The sequence below is a fragment of the Podarcis pityusensis genome (genome assembly GCF_964106645.2).
Source record: "Podarcis pityusensis genome assembly, chromosome: 6".
In the NCBI taxonomy this organism is placed as follows: domain Eukaryota; kingdom Metazoa; phylum Chordata; class Lepidosauria; order Squamata; family Lacertidae; genus Podarcis; species Podarcis pityusensis.
In genome coordinates this window covers 96,246,797-96,265,437 of record NC_138030.1, presented here as the reverse complement: position 1 = coordinate 96,265,437, position 18,641 = coordinate 96,246,797, and the positions used below count along the sequence as shown (strand labels likewise).

At 42.5% G+C, this 18,641-nt stretch overlaps 1 protein-coding gene across 1 annotated transcript; it reads right to left on the bottom strand.

The window, feature by feature from the left end:
- Positions 1-2,911: 2,911 nt before the first annotated feature.
- On the bottom strand, positions 2,912-18,203 carry LOC308479775 (dimethylaniline monooxygenase [N-oxide-forming] 4-like). Its single transcript, XM_081010629.1, has 8 exons — positions 17,995-18,203; positions 16,005-16,193; positions 13,106-13,268; positions 12,116-12,258; positions 9,739-9,938; positions 7,406-7,761; positions 6,454-6,526; positions 2,912-3,509 (listed from the first exon to the last, which is right to left on the bottom strand). The coding sequence occupies exons 1-8, from the start codon at positions 18,124-18,126 to the stop codon at positions 3,089-3,091; spliced, it is 1,677 nt and encodes a 558-aa protein (XP_080866755.1). The 5' UTR covers positions 18,127-18,203; the 3' UTR covers positions 2,912-3,088.
- Positions 18,204-18,641: the final 438 nt, after the last annotated feature.

The window sequence follows — 18,641 nt, the reverse complement described above, 5'->3', positions numbered from 1 at the left end:
TTCGAGAACACTGTCCAACCAACTTTGTAACCAGAGGTTCAACTGAATAGAATCTGAATCACATGCATCACAAGGCCTATGCAGCCTCAACTTAAGATGGCTCCCCGGCCTGGCTTTGCACTGCAAAGTTTGCAGCAGCACGTGCAACAAAATGGCATCCAGCATTCAAAACCCCCCTCAGCTTGCATGAACTAGCCACACACACACAGCCTCCCCCCCTCGCCACGAGATCACCAGTCACCCACCATTTTAGTCAACCAGCTCCTTTCTTTCCCCCCATAAGTCAATTGAAGAAGCCTCCAAAAGAAATTCTCCCCTCCCACGAGATCTCCTTTCCTTTTCCCCCCCACCATGTGCCCCCACTCCAGACAGACCTTTTCGCCAGCAAGGGTGAGTGGGCCGTCAATGACGTATCCATCCGATTCCGATCCGAGCACTCAGCACAGGTATGTTCAACTTCTGAGCCCCTCTGAGCCAAAGGCAGAAAGGCCAGCCAGCAGCCAAATGAAGCCTCAAGGAAAACCACGGTCATCTCTCCTCTGGGAAGCGCTGAGCAAAGGCGAGTCCCCAGGCAACGCGGCCGATTTGATCAGCACAAGGCATGCAAGCTCCACCCCCCAGTCATTCTTAGACTTCTTATCGGGTGAGCAACACAGCCAAGCAAGACAGTTGGAGCCTCCCTGGCCGGCAGGGAGGGAGAGGAGCTGCTTCCTTTGAAACCCGGGAAATTTAAGGGACATCATCAATAAGGGACAGCAGCGGGACATGATGCTGGAATAAGGGACTGTCCCTCCATATAAGGGACGCTTGGCAGCTATGAGCCCGAGTGCCTCACTTGTAGCTTTATAAAACATTTAATGTGTCAACATGAATAGAAGTTCTTAATATTGCAGTTGTTGTACAAGGGATTAATATTATGACTGGAATGCAATGGAAATTAATAAGATTTTGGAATGCAGAAATAAAGCAAGTAATCAAGCCATCAATTTTAGCACCTTATCTAAATTGTATAATGTGGTATTTGAATGATTGGTATTAATAATTGTATTATAAATTGGTATTGTTATAATGAGGCTATTATTGGATTGTAATTGAAAACCAATAAAAATTATTATAAAAAACAGAAAACAAATGCCTGTGATTCTGCTATAGAAATGAAAATGTTTCCCCAGTGATCTCATTTGTAATTTACAAGCAGCCCCCCATTTAAGTGGGGGTTACGTTCTGAGGCACCACACACAGTGGTGAAATCACATATAATCGAAACCCATTGAAAAAGCCTGCAAACCACCCCCCACCCCCACCCCTTTTAGTGATGTTTCTTCAGTGCTTTATGATGTTTCCAGGTTACTTCCGGGTTCTGCATGATGTGCGTATACACAGTCACACACATATTGAACACGTGTAAATGGGGAGCTGCCTCTACTTGTAGAGGAATAGAAAGGGCTGACTTTACTACAGTTAGTGCCTGCAGATATTTATTCTCAAACGAAGCTAGATTGGAGCATTCTAAACTATAACTATAAAGTGACATATGTATTTTTAATGAAATGATTTTAAAATGTTGTCTTATTTTATTGTTGTTAGCCGCCCTGACCCCAGCTTCGGCTGGGGAGGGTGGGATATAAATAAAAAATTATTATTATTATTATTATTATTATTATTATTATTATTATTTGTTATAGCTAAAATCTGCTGCTGTTTGAAAGAATTGAAGGCCAAGGAAGAAAAGATTGCATACTAACATCCCGTGATCTATCTGACCTGAGGAGAAGGTTGCAGAAGATCAAAGCTATATGGAGTGTCAGATAAACTGCTGTCTCCAAATTTGTTTCCTCATAGGTCAACAATATTACTGTGCCACATGGCCTATACAAAACAAACATTCCCGCTGCAATTCAAAAGCCCCACTTACTCATACAGTAAGTGGAATACAGTGAAACTCATTTCCCAGTAAACCAGTGGTCCCCAACCTTTTTTGGGGCCATGCCCCACCTAAGCATCTCTAAAATCCTGATGCCTCCCCCCCCCACTGTGACATATAATTCTTATTATTAAAAAAGTGAACTCCTATTCACATGGAGGCAGCCTAAAAGGCAATTCACTGTTAATTAAAAAAAAAAAGGTAAAGTACACCTAACAGTTAAGTCCAGTCACAAACGACTCTGGGGTTGCGGTGCTCATCTCACTTTACAGGCCGAGGGAGACGGCGTGTGTCCACAGGCAGTTTTTCCGGATCATGTGGCAAGCATGACTAAGCTGCTTCTGGCGCAATGGAACACCGAAACCAGAGCAGTGCACGGAAATGCCGTTTACCTTCCCGCCGGAGGTGGGATGTGCTTTCGAACTGCTAGGTGGGCAGGAGCAGGGACCGAGCAACGGGAGCTCACTCCATCGCAGGAATTTGAACCGCCGACCTTCTGATCGGCAAGCCCTAGGCTCAGTGGTTTAAACCACAGTGCCACCTGTGTCCTCTCACTGTTAATAACTCACTCTCAAATTGCCCCCCATAAAAATCAAATTGCCCCCCTGTGGGGTGTGTGCCCAGAGCTGTAGGTAGGTGATCTTGCACCCCTGGCAGAACCGTCCAGATTGTGCGCCCTAGCCACAGACAAATTAGCTCTTCTTTCCGCCTCTCCTTCAACCCCCCCCCCAATCAATTCACCCTCTATTTAAAACCATTTCTTATGAGGCAATAATCAATATTTATGGACATATTTTTAGCCTATTTTGCACACACACCCCATCGCCTGCGCCCCTGGCGGGGCCCCACCTCACCCCCCCCCCCAGCTACGGCCCTGCGTGGGCCCCACGTTGGGAACCATGGCAGTAAACTATTCTCTGACTACACTGTTACAACACAGAGATCACCCTCACAATTAAACAATAATTGGAAAATAAAGATGTCACATTTATCCAGTCAAACTACATGCTAAGTTTATAATATCATTTCCCCAAGCCTACAGGACCCACAAAATACAAGAGCAGCTCCAGTGTGTGTGCCTGACTCTCTGCACATGGCTGCTCTGGGTCATGAGTAATTTTTCAAGACTGGTGTGACCAGGCATTGTGAACAATGCTTAACCCACTAAACATGAAACGAATTTAATACACTCCATCCATTTCTTCTTGGTAGCCATGCAGGAGGTAGGTATTTAAGAATGATCAAGGCGGCCCCCAGAAATATGGGCAGGGCAAGGGCTTTAAGCCAGTGGGGAACTGTAGCAGGTTGGGGAGAGTCTTCTACAACCCGTGTCTTCAGGGGCTTTAGAACTCGGTCCCACTGGGTCAGGATTGCACCTCTGGCTTCCCTCCACTTTCCAGGTCCAGTCAGGCGGTACTGATAAGAAGTGCAGGGGCCAAAGAAAACCATCCAGGCTAGTTTGGGGTCTGATAGGAAAAGCAATGGCACATTGGGCTTCACACCTAGGCAAGCAGCAATTTCATCCATGTAGGAGACGAATCTCATCCTGGTTTTGTCTTTCTTGCTGGAAATATCAGTAATACCCCTAAAGTGGAAAAGAAATGGGAAGCGTGTCAAGCTTCTAAGGCCCAGTAAGCACAATTCACCTGTTTTGTAGCCCCACCTCCCCCCGCGGAAGTGACTGTAGTCCTCCACAGTCTGATCACACGAGCATTCAAGATACATAGGGGGCGGGGTGTGTGCATGGACCAGCTCCGCCCCCTTGTATCCTGCGCACCAGGTCGGCCCTCTCCTCTCCTCTGATGCTTGCTTGTTTAGTGTGGAGGCTGGAGACAGTTTGAAGCCTACTCAAAACTGGGAACTTGGGTAATGTAACACAAAGGCTTCTAACTATTTAGCCAAATGTGGTTAGAAGCCCCTTTTAGACTTTTGAGCCAAACACAGGAATGTTGGGGGCAGAAGAGGCAGGGCCCAGTGTCATGGGGGGCTGGAGGTGGGGGCAACATGCTGGAGAACCTTACTTGTCACTTTTTCTAGTAGTTAGGCTGAGAGGAGCAATTTGCCCATTGCCTTGATGGCTGAGGAAATGATTTGAACCCAGGTGCTCACCAACAAATTTCAACAGCCTAGCATTATGCCAAGTATTTTCCAACTTGACCTTTGTCTCAAAAATAGCAATTTTAGAAGGCTGTTTTTTTCAGCCTATGCTGTTGCTTCAGTGACTGCTATCTCTCTTTATCATTCCTTCTCTAGTTATCCTAGTCAATCAGAGACCACTGCTAAATGTAATCATGTTAGGATGCTATGGAGCTAATCAGACATGCTGCTGATATCATTGAATCAAAAAAGGATGAAAACACTGGCATCAAATGGAACCCAGAGGTCCACCAGTTTATTGAATTCTTTTCTAATTCAATGGGGTAAGTAAAGCCCATTAGAGTAGGGGCAATGCTGAAGCTCCTGGCTTTTGGTTTTGCAGTATTCCAGCTGCTCACCCAGGGAGCTTCCTGGCCTCTCAGGTCCAACACTCTAACCACTACAGCACACTGGCTCCCTACAGTGCTTCTGCTATGATGCAGCTATATAAATTAAGCAGGTAAATAAATGCGGGGAAAGCAAAATGTCCCTTGGAGAAGGATCTGAAAGATTTTCCTTGAAGCTTGAATTTGTTTTATTCTGGATTGTTTTGTTTGATGCTTTAATGTATTAAATGTGCATAAACTTTGAGATTTTTTCTTTAAAATATAAAGCGGTATAGAAATGAAATTATTATTATTAGTAATAGTAGTAGTGGTGGTAGTAGTAACCCTCCATGATAAGAAAACCAGGGGACGACGACGCTTTAAGTAAGTCAGAAATTAGATCATCATAACAAAAGAAAGAAATCTCTATGGAAAACCGTGTTTTAAAATTTTCTGCTCTCTGGTGCCATCTGGTGTTTATAGCACATTCAAATCGCTGTATCTTTACTAATGTAAGTGAGTCCCAGGTCACATAAGCAAGTACTTAGAATATTGCTCAGAAGTATACTGCGAAGGGCTGGGGCAGGTTTAACAGAGCTGCCCAGACTGTCCCAGTGGCCCAGTTTGTGAGGGTGCAGCTTGAATGCCTTTCTGATATATGTCTGAACAGCAAATGAACTTCTTCCTGTTTGATGCCAAATGTAGTTCACTGCATTAGGTTCAGCGTCTGGGTTCAGGTGAGAAGTCTGGTCACCTGTTTCTTGGAATGGAATAATGGAATTATGGATAATGCTGCCATTCCCCCATTTCTCACCCACAACATTTTAGCATAAAGGAATCAAAAAAGGAGAGGAGAGGAGAGGAGAGGAGAGGACGACCATTTGTACAATCTGCTTGTTTTTCTCATCTTGCTCCTGACAAAAAATTTACTGCTCCTTATGGCGAAATCCGGCACAAGGATGATAATGATGCCCATGTATTTTCTGCTCAGTGGTCAGACAAAGACTGGGAATTCAAGTGTGGTGGAAACTCTTCTTTAACCACACGATGGCACTATTTTCATGGATGAAAAACTTCTAGAGAGCAGCCAATCAGAGCAGGAGCAGCAAAAAGTGAAGGAGGTCTCTTTAACCACCTGAAGGTTTCTAAAAATTTAATCCATGTTGTATGGGACCTTAGCATGTTGTTTCTGAAAATGGGTAAATGGGGTAGCAGCAAATATCTGGGGAGGGAGGTGCCTGATATCCTTCACTACTCTTTGAAGTCATCTCTGAACCTCCCAAAAGCATGAGCAAAGCACTCCACAGGCTTATGGCATCTTCTTCTTTTCTGCCATTAAATTCTCAGTTCTGTATATTTCCCCCCACTCAGGGCTCTTCTAGAGTGCTGCTGTTTTTTTATTCAGACACATATCATTAAATTCAGGTGGTGCAATTAAAGTTGATTGGGAAACAAACAAGTCTCTCTCCACTCCCAAAATCAAGCCATTGTTTTAAGGTGTGCCATTCTTAGATTTTGTTAGATTTGCAAGTTAAAGTGTTCATTATGTGCATATTGCCTCTGATGGGTTATGGATCCAAAAAATGGACTATGACATTGAGAAACATGAACAGCTTAAGAACAACACAGCAGGCCATGGTTTTGTGCAATGGTAGGAATATCATTAAAAGGTAGAAAAACTAGTAATTGGATACAACAAAAATCAAAAGTTATAGATGTAGAGGCCAATGGAATAAAGCAATGTTAGTTTGGAGGCTCTACAATTTTAAAAGACCAAGGGGATGACCACTTTTGTGGTCCACTTGCCTTTCCTCCACTCTTTCCAGGCCTGCAAAAACCTGCTCTTTAAAGCTCAATTGGAGCTAACAGCAATCCATGGAAAACCCAGATTGACGTTTGCCCTGATTCAGCTTTAAAGAGCAGGTTTTCGGGGGGGGGGGAACGCTTGCACACAGAGCATTAAAGCATGGACCTTTGTGTGGAAAAAGCACAGCAAAAGGTAAGTGTGGATAAGCCCTGAATGATTACAGTCATACAACATGCACAATAATATATAGCATTTCATACTTTTTAAGGAGTGCGTTCTTCCTTTTAGCAACTTCACTGATCAGTCTGCTCATTGGAGGGAGCTCACTTGACCCTGAGTATGAGAAAGAAAATGACAAATATGAACTTCTGTATTTCAGGCAATAAAAGGAAAGTACACTTGCTGCTTTGATTCAAATTGCCTTTAGTGAGAGATGGCCTGTCAGGCTTGAGGAATCTAAAGTCCACACTGGGATGGTTGTGTAACTCTGAGATGAATCCTAATTAGATGTTGTGGTAGCAGAAAGTCCATATATGACATCATCCACACACATGCAAAAAAAATTGTCTGCAGCTCTGAGGGGAACCCAAGGTTTGCAGAAGTACAAACAAATTAGATGGGGGGTAGGATTCAAAATGCCTTTCTGGCCACCACAACTCCCAACCCCAGTCCAGCAAATTTTAGAAACTCTTCACAAGACTTTGAAGAAATTCTGTTCTATAGGAGGAATGCAACCTAACTTTTGAAAAACTGCTGAAGCCCTATATACTGTAACTTTTGATGACAGTGTTGTGCATGGAGATGAAAAGGACTGATCTATGCTCTACCCCTGTACCAGTTGCTGTTGCACCCAGGTCCTACCTGTGAGCTTCCCGTGGGCGGCTGGTTGGCCACTGTGGGAACAGGATGTTGGACCAGATGAGTCCTTAGTTCAACCCAGCAGGGCTCTTATTGGAGTTTTAGTTTTTAATCTCACACACATGAAACTATTTAAGGCCAAATTACTCAAATTAATCCTATGTCCACCCCATCCTTATGCAAAGCAGGAGTGGTGCCCGATCTGATGTTCGCATCAGCAGGTCACAGGGTGGGAGGAGTGCCAACCATTTCCTCTCCTTCATACCTTCTTACAATTGCTGTTTCATTGTTAAATGTTGTTGTGCTTCCCCTTGGTGTAAACTGGAAAATGACAATAAAATTATTCATTCATACCATTAAATACCCTTGTGATCCAACGTGCCTGAAGTTCCACTGCTGGCAGAATGGGTCCAGCTAGTGCTATAAAGCCAACGAAAGCCAACGTGGGCTTTTCTAGGTGAGGAGGAAAGATGTGCTTATACAGAGATGTGCTACTCCTGCAAGCATCACGCAGAGACTCTTCCAGGAAGGGAAATGTGGCAGAGTAGCCAGTTGTAAAGATGACCGTGTCTATATTCTCTTCTACTGTTTCATCTTCAAAGATGGCAGAGGTGTCCGTAAACCTCTTCACATTTGGCTTTACTGTCACAGTTCCACAAAGGATACAGCTAGGCAGCTCATCATTCAAAATTAAAGATGTCCATGAATTGCTAAATAGTGGAAAGTGGAAAGAAACACCATTAGTCCATATGTGACCACCAGCTGTCCCTCTTTACCAAGGACAATTCCTACTATGCCACTGAGATATCATAGGCATGCCTGTTAAATATGTTGTTGGTGTGTACAAGCATTCTTCTGGTTTCCTCCCTACCCCTGACCTCTACAAGTTGAAACTCTCATACCCTCCAACATTTATCCAAAAAAATAGGGACATCCTAAGGAAAAGTGTGACATTCTGGGACCCAATCAGAAACCAGGACGGCTTCTCTAAATCAGGGATGTCTCTGGGAAATATGGACACTTGGAGGGTCTGATCTCTGAGGAGGAAGGAGCAGATACATGGAATTTATTTATTTCTTTGTTAGAATTGCATATCACCCTTTATCTGAAGATCTCAGGGCGGCTCACAGCATAAAAATACAAAATGAGAATACAAAATATGTAATAAAACAAAATAAACCAATAGCGCCCCACAAAGACATTTGAAGACCAAGGCCTGTTTATGGGGAGCCAGAGGGACATTGCTGCTGCCGTGTGTATGGTGGAAAGACCTGCTCCCTGCTGCAAGGTCCATTTCCCCCTGGCCTGGAGGGCGGGGCCCACGCATATCCTGAACAGCTCAAAGAGGCTCCTGGGAAGCCAGAGGGACATTGCTGGAACAACTTGGGTTGGAGCAATTTGGCTAAAATGTTTTTAAATGTTTTAAACAGTTTTAATTTGGGGTCCTCTGTTTGGGTTGGCAGTTATTTTAATTTGGGCCTAACTGTAAACTGTTGTTGTTATTATTATTATAGATTAATGTTTTCACCTGCCGCCTCAAGATATATGATGAAGCCGCCAGGCAACTGGGTGGAAGAGGTGAATGCCCATCGTCGATAAGTTCTCCTAAAACCTGAATTGGTGGGAGCTCTCAGCAGCCAGCCAAGCTGAGGTCAGTGCCTTTTTGGGCTTTTGACAGCATCTTGTTCCATTGCTCAGCCTACTGAGATTTAAGTGTAAGTGTTTGTGTTAATTAGCTGTATAAGATAGTGTTTCTTGTTTTCTTACCTTCTGAGCCATTTTTATCTGTGTAATTATTTGAAGTTTTTCTCTCTTGTATAGTTTTGTTTTTGTAAAGTGTGTGTATGATTTTATGAAATTTGTTCTGGTCTGAGTTCCTGGACCCTTTAATTTTAGCCCCGCCTTTCGGAGCAAGGGTCATCCACCACAGCAGGTATCCCTATTTGGGATTTGGTGGTTCAGTAGAGGCAAGTGCTGCCAGACCGCCACCTTCCCCAGTTACCATAAATATTTTGATAGTAAAACTGCCTGACACTTTTTGTTAAATGCTGCTGCTTGGACCTGCTTTGTGAAGCACTTTACATTCTTCGACTCACCGTTGGACTTTCCTTGGAGTGATACTTGCTGGAAAGAAAGGACTGGTAAGCACTCTGTGGTACCTTCATGAGAACATGGAGGGGAAAGACTCATTCTAAGGGGTGGGAGGAAAGGCTGGGCCTGTGCCGGAGGCTGGGTCCTCTGCATGCCTTTGTCACGGCTTACAAGAAGCCAGTGCTCCTTTCGCACTGGCTCTAACGCTCATTCTTGTCATATGAAGCTTTGCTGGATTTTCGTGTCCAAGGCACTGAAGGGTACACGAAAATCCAGCAAAGCTTCGTATGACAAGAATCACACTCTAGCGTATAGATAGTTACTGTGCACTGTTGCAGCTACAGTGAGCTTTCAGCAAAATGATCTTCTTTGTAGAAGTAACTCATAGAAACAAGAGCTCCTTGACAATATGTATGTGCCTTGACAACTGTGAAGAAGAGAAATTTGCTCAAAATGCATTGGGAAATGAATCCCCCCTCCCAATAGATACTGTCCACCCATTGAGGTTAATTACTACTTAAGAATGCTAATCTCAGAAACTTCAGTTTCTGTAAGCAGGCCATTCTTGTTTGCACATTCTTAATTCAGAAGATTACCTTTTAACAGGGATCAAGCCATAGTTCTCATGGTTAAACCATCGATTTATCTTCTTTGCCATTAGCTTGTATGCGGTGCCTTCTGGAAGCAGCTTTTCAATTAACGTATAAAAGCGAGTTGTCCAGGCCATGTCAACGGGCCAGCCAGCTTCTGAAATGCGACTTATCACCCATGCTCCGCTTCTGGTGCTGAGGAAGACCTGAAGAGGATTCAAAGTGAAGAAGCATATCCTTAGGGTGCTGCCGACTGCCTGGCAGATGATTTGAGAGCATGTGAGAACTGGTCTGATGGAGTGACAAAGAGACCAAGGCCCAAAAGCTGGCCAGCTCCTTTTGATATTGCTCACACAATATCATTATCTTAATAGCAAAAGTAACTCCTCAGGAAATAGCCATGAGATGATGAAGCAGGAGACCAAGATCATACCAAGAGCCATGCCATATGTCCTTTTCATTGTGCATTCATGAGTCCTTGTGCTCCTGATAGTATGGGGCAGTTATATGTCATCCTGCTTTCAATACTGTTTGTTCCTGAAGAAGTTTCAGGGTGGAAAACCACATTTCCAATCAGTGCATGTCCCGTAATTTCCTGCTGAAATCCTTCAACTTTTTATACCACAAATGTTGAAATGCAAATGCCCCTCTAGAGGGCAATAATGCAGCAACATTGGGACTAAAAGTGGAAGGGTGTGCAGACTAGGGAATGCAACAAATGGGCTCTCTACAGACCCCTTAAAGTGGCAGAAGCACCAGAGAGCTGGGGAGAGGCTCAGAGACCACCTTTCTCCTCTTAGCTACCCCACCAACAAAAATCGAGCCAAGAGCACCTTCCATCTGGCCTCTGTGAGGAGAAGCATCACATCTGGTGCTTCCTGACATGATACTTAAGGACAGTGGTGGAAGCAGTACCAGAGTGCAGAAAATCATGTCCCACCACCAAGAACCTTTCAGAGTTTTGTATGAATTGCATACTCTGCTGTAAGCTGATCAACATCCCATACCCTTTTAAAATGTGGATCTTTTGGGGGAGGTATTATTGGGTTATTGTTTTTATTTTATATGCTGTGATATTTTTATGTGAACTGCCCTGATACCTTTGGTTATAGGGCAGTATATAATTTCTAACAACAACAACAAGCTGCCTTGAATATCATTTAGATCAGCCATCCCCAACCTGGTGACCTCCAGCCAACATTTGCACCATACAAGAAAAGCACATGGCTCCCCACAAAGGATCCTGGGAACTGTAGCTTACTCCTCACAGAGCTATGATTCCCATCACCCTTAACAAACAAGCTGTGGTGTGGACATGGCCACTGGTCATAGTGGCTGGGCTGAAGGGAGGTGTAGTCCATAATACCTGGAAGGCACTAAGCTGGGGGAGGCTGATCGAGATCAAAACACAGAGTGTAAGGGCCAAGCAAAACTCCATTTCCTTATGTGAACACTATTAACAAGTACTTTTAAAAAGGATGTAAATAACTCTAGGCTTGGGTTGGAAGTTTGAGATGGACCACAGGGAATGGGGAGGGAGAGATTAATCCTCCCCTCCCCCATGCTATGTTCCAAATGAAAATTACCCTCCCCAACTTCTATCTACATCAGCTGAGAGGTAAAAAAGTTAAAGATTAAGTGCTGTCATCCCATCACACAGATCTGAACTGGCAAGCTCAAGAGGCTTGGTGATTTAGACTACAGCGCCACCTGCATCTTATCAGCTGAGAAGCTTCCACTGGCACCAATGCAGACTTCCTTCCCAATGCAGTTTCTGGGTGGGGACAGGATGGGACAAATATTTCTCAATGGGAAAGGGCTGAATTTGCCATAATCATAACAAGCCTTGGCCCCGAGTGGTAGTGATGACTAAAATTTGAAGTATATGCACATTCTGGACAACGCACACCATGGTTGGCTGTGAAGCACAGTGGCTAAGAGATGGGAACCGTCATGAATCAAGGAGTCCCTAGTTAAAATCTTGCCTTTACCACGAACCCACTAAGTAGACTTAAGCAAGCTGCTTCTTTCAACCTCAACACACCTATTCCCATTTGGAACATGGGAATAATAATAATAATAAGGCTCTACCTTACAAGGCTGTTAGTTAGTCCCCCCCCCCATAAAATTTCTACAGCACTTGATTGTAAAAACAACTACCACCACCACCACCCTCAAAGCAGTTTACAAAAACACAAAAACAACAAAATTATTGGTAAAAATTATTAAAAACCACCTTAAAAGGGCTGTTGTAAGGGCTAAACTTGAAAGCACTCTATAAATATGTTATTCTTGTTATTGCTCCAGGGTGATGATGTGATTTATCTCCCACTCAAGACTGAAATAAGCTCAGCACTTATTTGTCCATAAAGGATGGTGGTACCTTTGCAGCTGTGCGGCTGATCTCCACCGCAAGGTCCCCTCCAGTGTTGCCAGCACCAACTACAAGGACTTTTTGCCCTTCAAACCCTTTTTGATCTCTGTATTCCCAGCTATGGAAGTAGCGACCTTTGAAGTTTTCAATCCCTGAGGGGGGAAAGAAGGAAATGATTTTATACCCTTATATAGCAAGAGATTTCCCACTGGATAATAGGTCCCCCCCCCCCTTCTCCTTAGCTGCTGCTCTGCACAGTGCCGGAGGTATACTGCCATCTTATTATATCCATGTATCAAAGGCTAAGGGGAAACTCCAAGGCAAAATACCTCTGAGTACCATCTGAATTCAACTATCCAGATTCTTGGGCTGATGGAACAAGGAGACTCTCAAGTTCTCATAGAGGATTAAAAAAAACCAATCCACGGTCTGTCAATAGCTATTGTCCATAAAAGCTAAATGGAACCTTCATGTTCAGATGCAGTATATCTCGGACTACTGCATGCTGGGGATAAAAAAAGGGTTAGGAAATCCCTTAAGCTCATGCCCTGTTTGTGAGTTTTTCAGAGACTGTTGGAAACAATAGAAACATTTTCAAATTTACCAGCAAAAACATCAATTATTCTCAAATGTAAAGGGGAGTCTTAATTCAAACGGCAACTTTCTCCTTGCAACTGCAATGACCAGCTGTTTGTGATTATTTCATTAGGGCTTGTATGGGAGAACGTCCCTGTGGATTGTGCCCTGTGGGTCAGGGGTGCCTTCTGTTCTGCCACCCTTCGTGGCCTTCAAATTCCACTGCCTGATGACAGGCCAACCACTGGTACCAATCAGACATGGCAACTCTGGTCTATCAGTGATTTCATGGCACGGTTAATTCCTTTGACTGAAGGTACCAGATATTCTGAGATTTTAGTACACATCTCTTTTGCCTGAGGAGAGAGGGAACACAATCATGCTAGCTTATGTGCTGTTTCAGGTAATGCATTCAAAACGCACCTGGGAAAGAATCCAGTGGAAGATTGATCTCTGCATAGTGGCCACTGCAAACCATTACGCCATCAAAGATTTCTGATGTCTGCTCCCCATTAGTCTCAGTGTCAACCACCCATTGTCCAGTGGCTGTGAAGTGGGGGTGTTTTCTGATGCTGCATACAGTGGTCTTGTAAAAGCAAAACAACAACAACACACAACAGAATAAAGCAACTCAAATGATGCTCGCTAGGCTTGTCCACACTTTTGCCTGTTCTGTGCCTAGAAAGCACGGGTCAAAGTGGTTTTCCTCTTGAACTGTGGTGTTGTGAGAGCTTGCATGGCATTAAATCACTAAGAGATAATTACATATGAAGGAAGGAGGGAGGGAGCAGTCAATGATTTAAAGTTCTATATTTGTTGTGCAATTCTATCTATGTGATAATTCTTGTAAAATGAGAAAATTTAAAAGAAAATTTAAAAAGAAAACAGGGTGCAAAAACAATCTGTTTTATGTAAGCACAGAATCAAGATTAGAACTGTAGAGTTGGAAGGGTTAAATGCGATATATAGAAACCAAAAAGCTAAAATCATACTAAATAATGAGTTATCCGAAATGTTTATTATTTCTAAAGGCACCAGGCAAGGATGTCCGCTATCACCGCTTCTATTTATTACAATACTGGAAACATTATTAAAAGCAACTACAGAGGAGTCAAAAATAAAAGGAATTACAGTAGGTTGGGCAGCAGATCTTACAAATTAAAAGCTTTTGCTGATGATTTCATCATAATGACAGAAAACCCAACAGAAAGTATAATAGAAGCATTGGTAAAATTAAACAAATTTGGTCAGGTCTCAGGTTTTAAATTAAAGATAAAACCAAATTATTAGTGAAAAACATGACAGAACAAGAAAGACTAGAGTTAGAAAAGACGACAGGGTGAAAAATAACAAACAAAGCAAAATATCTAGGAATCTGGATTACAGCAAATAATATAAACTTATACAACAATAATTATACCAAATCATGGAAGGAAATAAAAAAAGAATTAGAAATTTGGGGGAGGCTAAATTTGTCCTTATGGGGAAGAATAGCCACAATTAAGATGACCATGATGCCGAAAATGTTGTACCTCTTTCAAACAATATCAATAATAAATGGGTTAAATTGTTTGAAAGATTGGCAGAAAGATCTGGCAAGATTTATCTGGCAGGGTAAAAAGCTGAGGATTAAAAGTTTAAATTGTTAACGGAAGTAAAAGATAGAGGAGGGTTCACTCTGCCAGACCTTAAATTATATTACGTGGCTGCATGTCTAGTATGGCTCTAAGTATGGATAATATTAAAAACTGCCAATATACTAGACATTGAAAACTGGGACAATAGGTACGGCTGGCATGGTTATTTAGGATACGATAAAGTCAAAATGCATAGAGGACTCCTTAACCATATAATAAGGAGATCGCTTTTTACAGTATGGGAAAGAAATAAACTATTAGAACCAAAAACCCATTGGTGGGTGTCTCTGTTAGAGGCAATCGCAGTGAAAAAGAAAAATATGGAAACTAATTGGCCTCTCTATAAAGAAATAATAGAAGAAGAAAATAACCGATTAAAACTTTTACCACCTAAATGAAATAATTAAATCTGATTAAAAAATAAACGGATTGGATACAAAGATAACAGATCTAGAAACAGAATTAATATTAAATAATATAAAGACACTATCAAAAACATATTGAGTATTATCATATTGGAATCTGAAAGATGAAGAAGTAAAGGAAGTGATGGTGAAATGGGCTCAATATTTTGGCTACCCAACTGAAATAGAAAAATGGGCAGAATTATGGCAAAAAGATTTAAAATTTACAGCGTGCGTTCTGATTAAAGAGAACTTTATGAAAGTGACCTACAGATGGTACCTGACCCCATCCAAATTAGATAATCAATAAAAATAATAACAAGTGTTGGAAGTGTAAACAAAATATAGGAACCTTCTTCCACATGTGGTGAACTTGTCCTCAAATAAAACAATTTTGGGACATGATATATGAAGAACTAAAAAAAAAAATGCTAAAATGCACATTTCTAAAGAAACCGGAACCATTTTTATTAGGCATTTTAACGGTAAACATTCCAAAAGAAAATAAAAGAGTGTTTCTTTATGCAACAACAGTGGCCAGAATATTAATAGCTAAATATTGGAAAAATGAGTCAATATCAACTAAAAACGAAGGGCAAATGAAGCTGTGGAATTGGCCAAGATGACAGACTTAATAAGAAACCACTTGGGAGATAAGGTCAAAAAAGAATGGGACTGTTTTAAAAATTATCTAACAAAACATGGTTCGAACAACACTTGGTTGTCCCTTGATTAAATTCACAGATAAAAGTTCTGTTCACTAATTAAATACAGATTACTTAAAAGTCAGTGCAGTATAAAAACCGCAAAGAGCTAGAGGGAAGTCAAAAGAAAGCAAATAAGGGACACAATAGAGGAACAGGAAAAAATGTGAAGTGTAGAAATATGAAGGCAAATTCTGTCCAGGAACTTTCTGTATAGATTATATAAAATATGGTTTGTAGTCCAGGAATGATTTTGTGTAATGGAAAAATATTTGTTGTTTGTGTTTTTTCTTTATTTCTTTTCTTTTTTTTCTCTTTTCTCTTTTTTTCCTTTCCTTCTTTGTCATTTTTTTGTGGAGCTTATATTTTTATTTTCCATTATTTATATTTGTTTTGATTATGGATTTTTTTTATTTGTAAAATGAATAAAGCAATTTAAATTAAAAAAAGAAAAGGAAGGGGCCCTGCGGGTCATCTAGTCCAACCCCCTGCAACGCAGGAGGAGAGCCTTAGAACAGATGGAGCACTCTCTGGCCCTGTTCCTTGCAAAGTATCTGCCTGTTAGTTTCCCCCTCACCTGGAAGCGAATGTAGTCAAGAAGGCAGAAATGCTTGGCATACGCCCTGAGGTACTCCAGGAGTGCAGAGTGGCGCAGGTAGTTGGGGCAGTCCTCGGGGAACGGAAAATCACTGAAGCAGGTCATTTCCTTGGAGGTGTTGGTCATAACCGATCTATAAACACCAATTCTTCCCTTTTGAGGCGTATCCTGTGTGGCAGTAGCAGTTACACAGTAAGTAAGATGCCAGAGTAAATCATTTACACTGCAAAATTACACTGGTTTCAACACTAACTTTACAAGGGGAAGGGTCAGAGAATAGTGGCCGTCTGCTTTGCCTACAGAAGGCCTGACATCTGAGAACTGCTGCCAATCACTGCAGAAAATAGTGAGATAGATGGACTAAGGTTCTCACTTTGTATAAAGCAGCTTCCTAGGCTCTTAGTATCAACCAAAAAAAACACACACCACCTTCTGTGGGTGAGAGTTTTGACAGGGTGTTGATAACTTTCTGTTAGCAATCCTTGGCCATAAGGTGGGTCAGTGATGCCACCAGATTACGATACAATACGATAGGATACAATATCTTTATTGTCATTGTCCCATGCAGAACAATGAAATTGAAAAACTACATAAAACATTCAAAAAACCCTAAAAACTCTGAAACCCCATTTTAAAATACACTATACTATAGAGAGGGACGCGGGTGGCACTGTGGGTTAAACCACAGAGCCTAGGACTTGCCGATCAGAAGGTCGGCAGTTCGAATCCCCGTGACGGGGTGAGCTCCTGTTGTTCGGTCCCTGCTCCTGCCAACCTAGCAGTTCGAAAGCACATCAGAGTGCAAGTAGATAAATAGGTACCGCTCCGGCGGGAAGGTAAATGGCGTTTCCGTGTGCTGCTCTGGTTCGCCAGAAGCATCTTAGTCATGCTGGCCACAGGACCCGGAAGCTGTACGCCGGCTCCCTTGGCCAATAAAGCGAGATGAGCGCCGCAACCCCAGAGTCGGCCACGACTGGACCTAATGGTCAGGGGTCCCTTTACCCTTTACCTTTATACTATAGAGACCCCTTATGCTGCATTTAGAACCAGAATTGCATTTGCGTAGAAACTGTTTCTCAGGTGGCTAGTCCTGGCCTTTGTAACCCTATACCGTCTTCCAGAAGGCAGAAGCTGAAAGAGATCATTTCCGGGGTGCGTACTGTCCTGCGCTATCTCTGCCACTTTCTTATGGCACCTGGCAGCATAGATTTGATCTAAGGTGGGAAGAGTGCACCCAATTATTCTCTCTGCAGTCTTTACAACCCTGGATAGCATTGTTTTTTCCCTGACCCTGCAACTCCCAAACCACACACAGAGACCATAAGTTAATATGCTCTCCACAGTGCAATGGTAAAATGCCATCAACAGGTCCTTTGAGAGATTGTTTTTCCAGAGGATTCTCAGAAAATATAACCTCTATTTCAACTTGTTAGGACTTTGTAAAGCCAGGGTCTGCTGAAAGGACGCACAAAACAGGATTCCTCTGATTCTGGTGGAGAACAAAAGATTGTACATGCATTTTCATGCATTCAAAATGTATAGCTGAATGAAGCTTGGGTGGGGGAGGAAGCAGGGTTATTCAGACTGCTCTTGCCCCTAATTTATACATTCAGGGTGTCAATAGAACTTACGCAAGTACAACTATTCTTTTACAGAGTTCCCAGCTGCGTGGAAAGTAACTTACCAGCACTCTCTGTTCTGACCTTCAGATGAATGCATTTAAATGAAAGGTGGGAACTGTGCGTGCAGTTCAGTTTCCCCACATGGTCAGTCTACACAGGTGGAGAGTATGAAAAGTCAAAACAAAATGTGGAAACATGCTTCCACAGCAGGTTTACCACACTAGTGATGCACACCTGTACCCACTTTGAAGCAAGGCCACTGTCTCTTGCCTGGCTTTGGGCATACATTCCAGCAGCAGAATGCCATCACTTTCTTTAAAGCTCTAAATTGAGTTTATGCCACTTACTGTGAATTGCCACAGTCCTCCGATGCCATCGCTCTTCTCAAAGCAGGTTGGCTCCAGCCCTTCATCCAGGCAGCATTTGATGGAGGCCAGTCCACTCACACCTGCTCCAACAATTGCCACTCTTCGCACCATGGCTCACTCTGGTGCCTGGAAAGAATCTTCTCGGCACACTTACTTCTACAGGAGGAAGTTAGCTAAAAAGTTATTTCTTCCGCATACAAGGAAAGCGCAAAGGTCATGCTTCCTGTAAATCACAGGAATGTTGCATAAACTGGTATTTCCCAATCCCAGTAACTGTTCCCAGATGTTTGTATTTGTCGATCCTGGTAGTGAAGTTAACAAAGCAGCAGTATTCACTTTGGTGTGTTTGAGTGCTGTGTATTTCCCATTGCTACCAAGCATTCTGACTCTTCCCTTCCCTCAGAATGTTCACACTACTCACTGTGACCGAGCAACACACTTCCATAAATTATGAGACAGAAGCATAACCAATATTCAGCAAAATATATCAAGTAGTTAAAATAAGCACAAGCAAATAACATTCATGTCCCAAAGTATGCTTTTCTATGCCTGGCTCTTCTATGCCTACCAAAGGGGAAGACAAAAAAAGAGGCTTTTTGTTAAGTTGTGGGTGAACATATCAGATA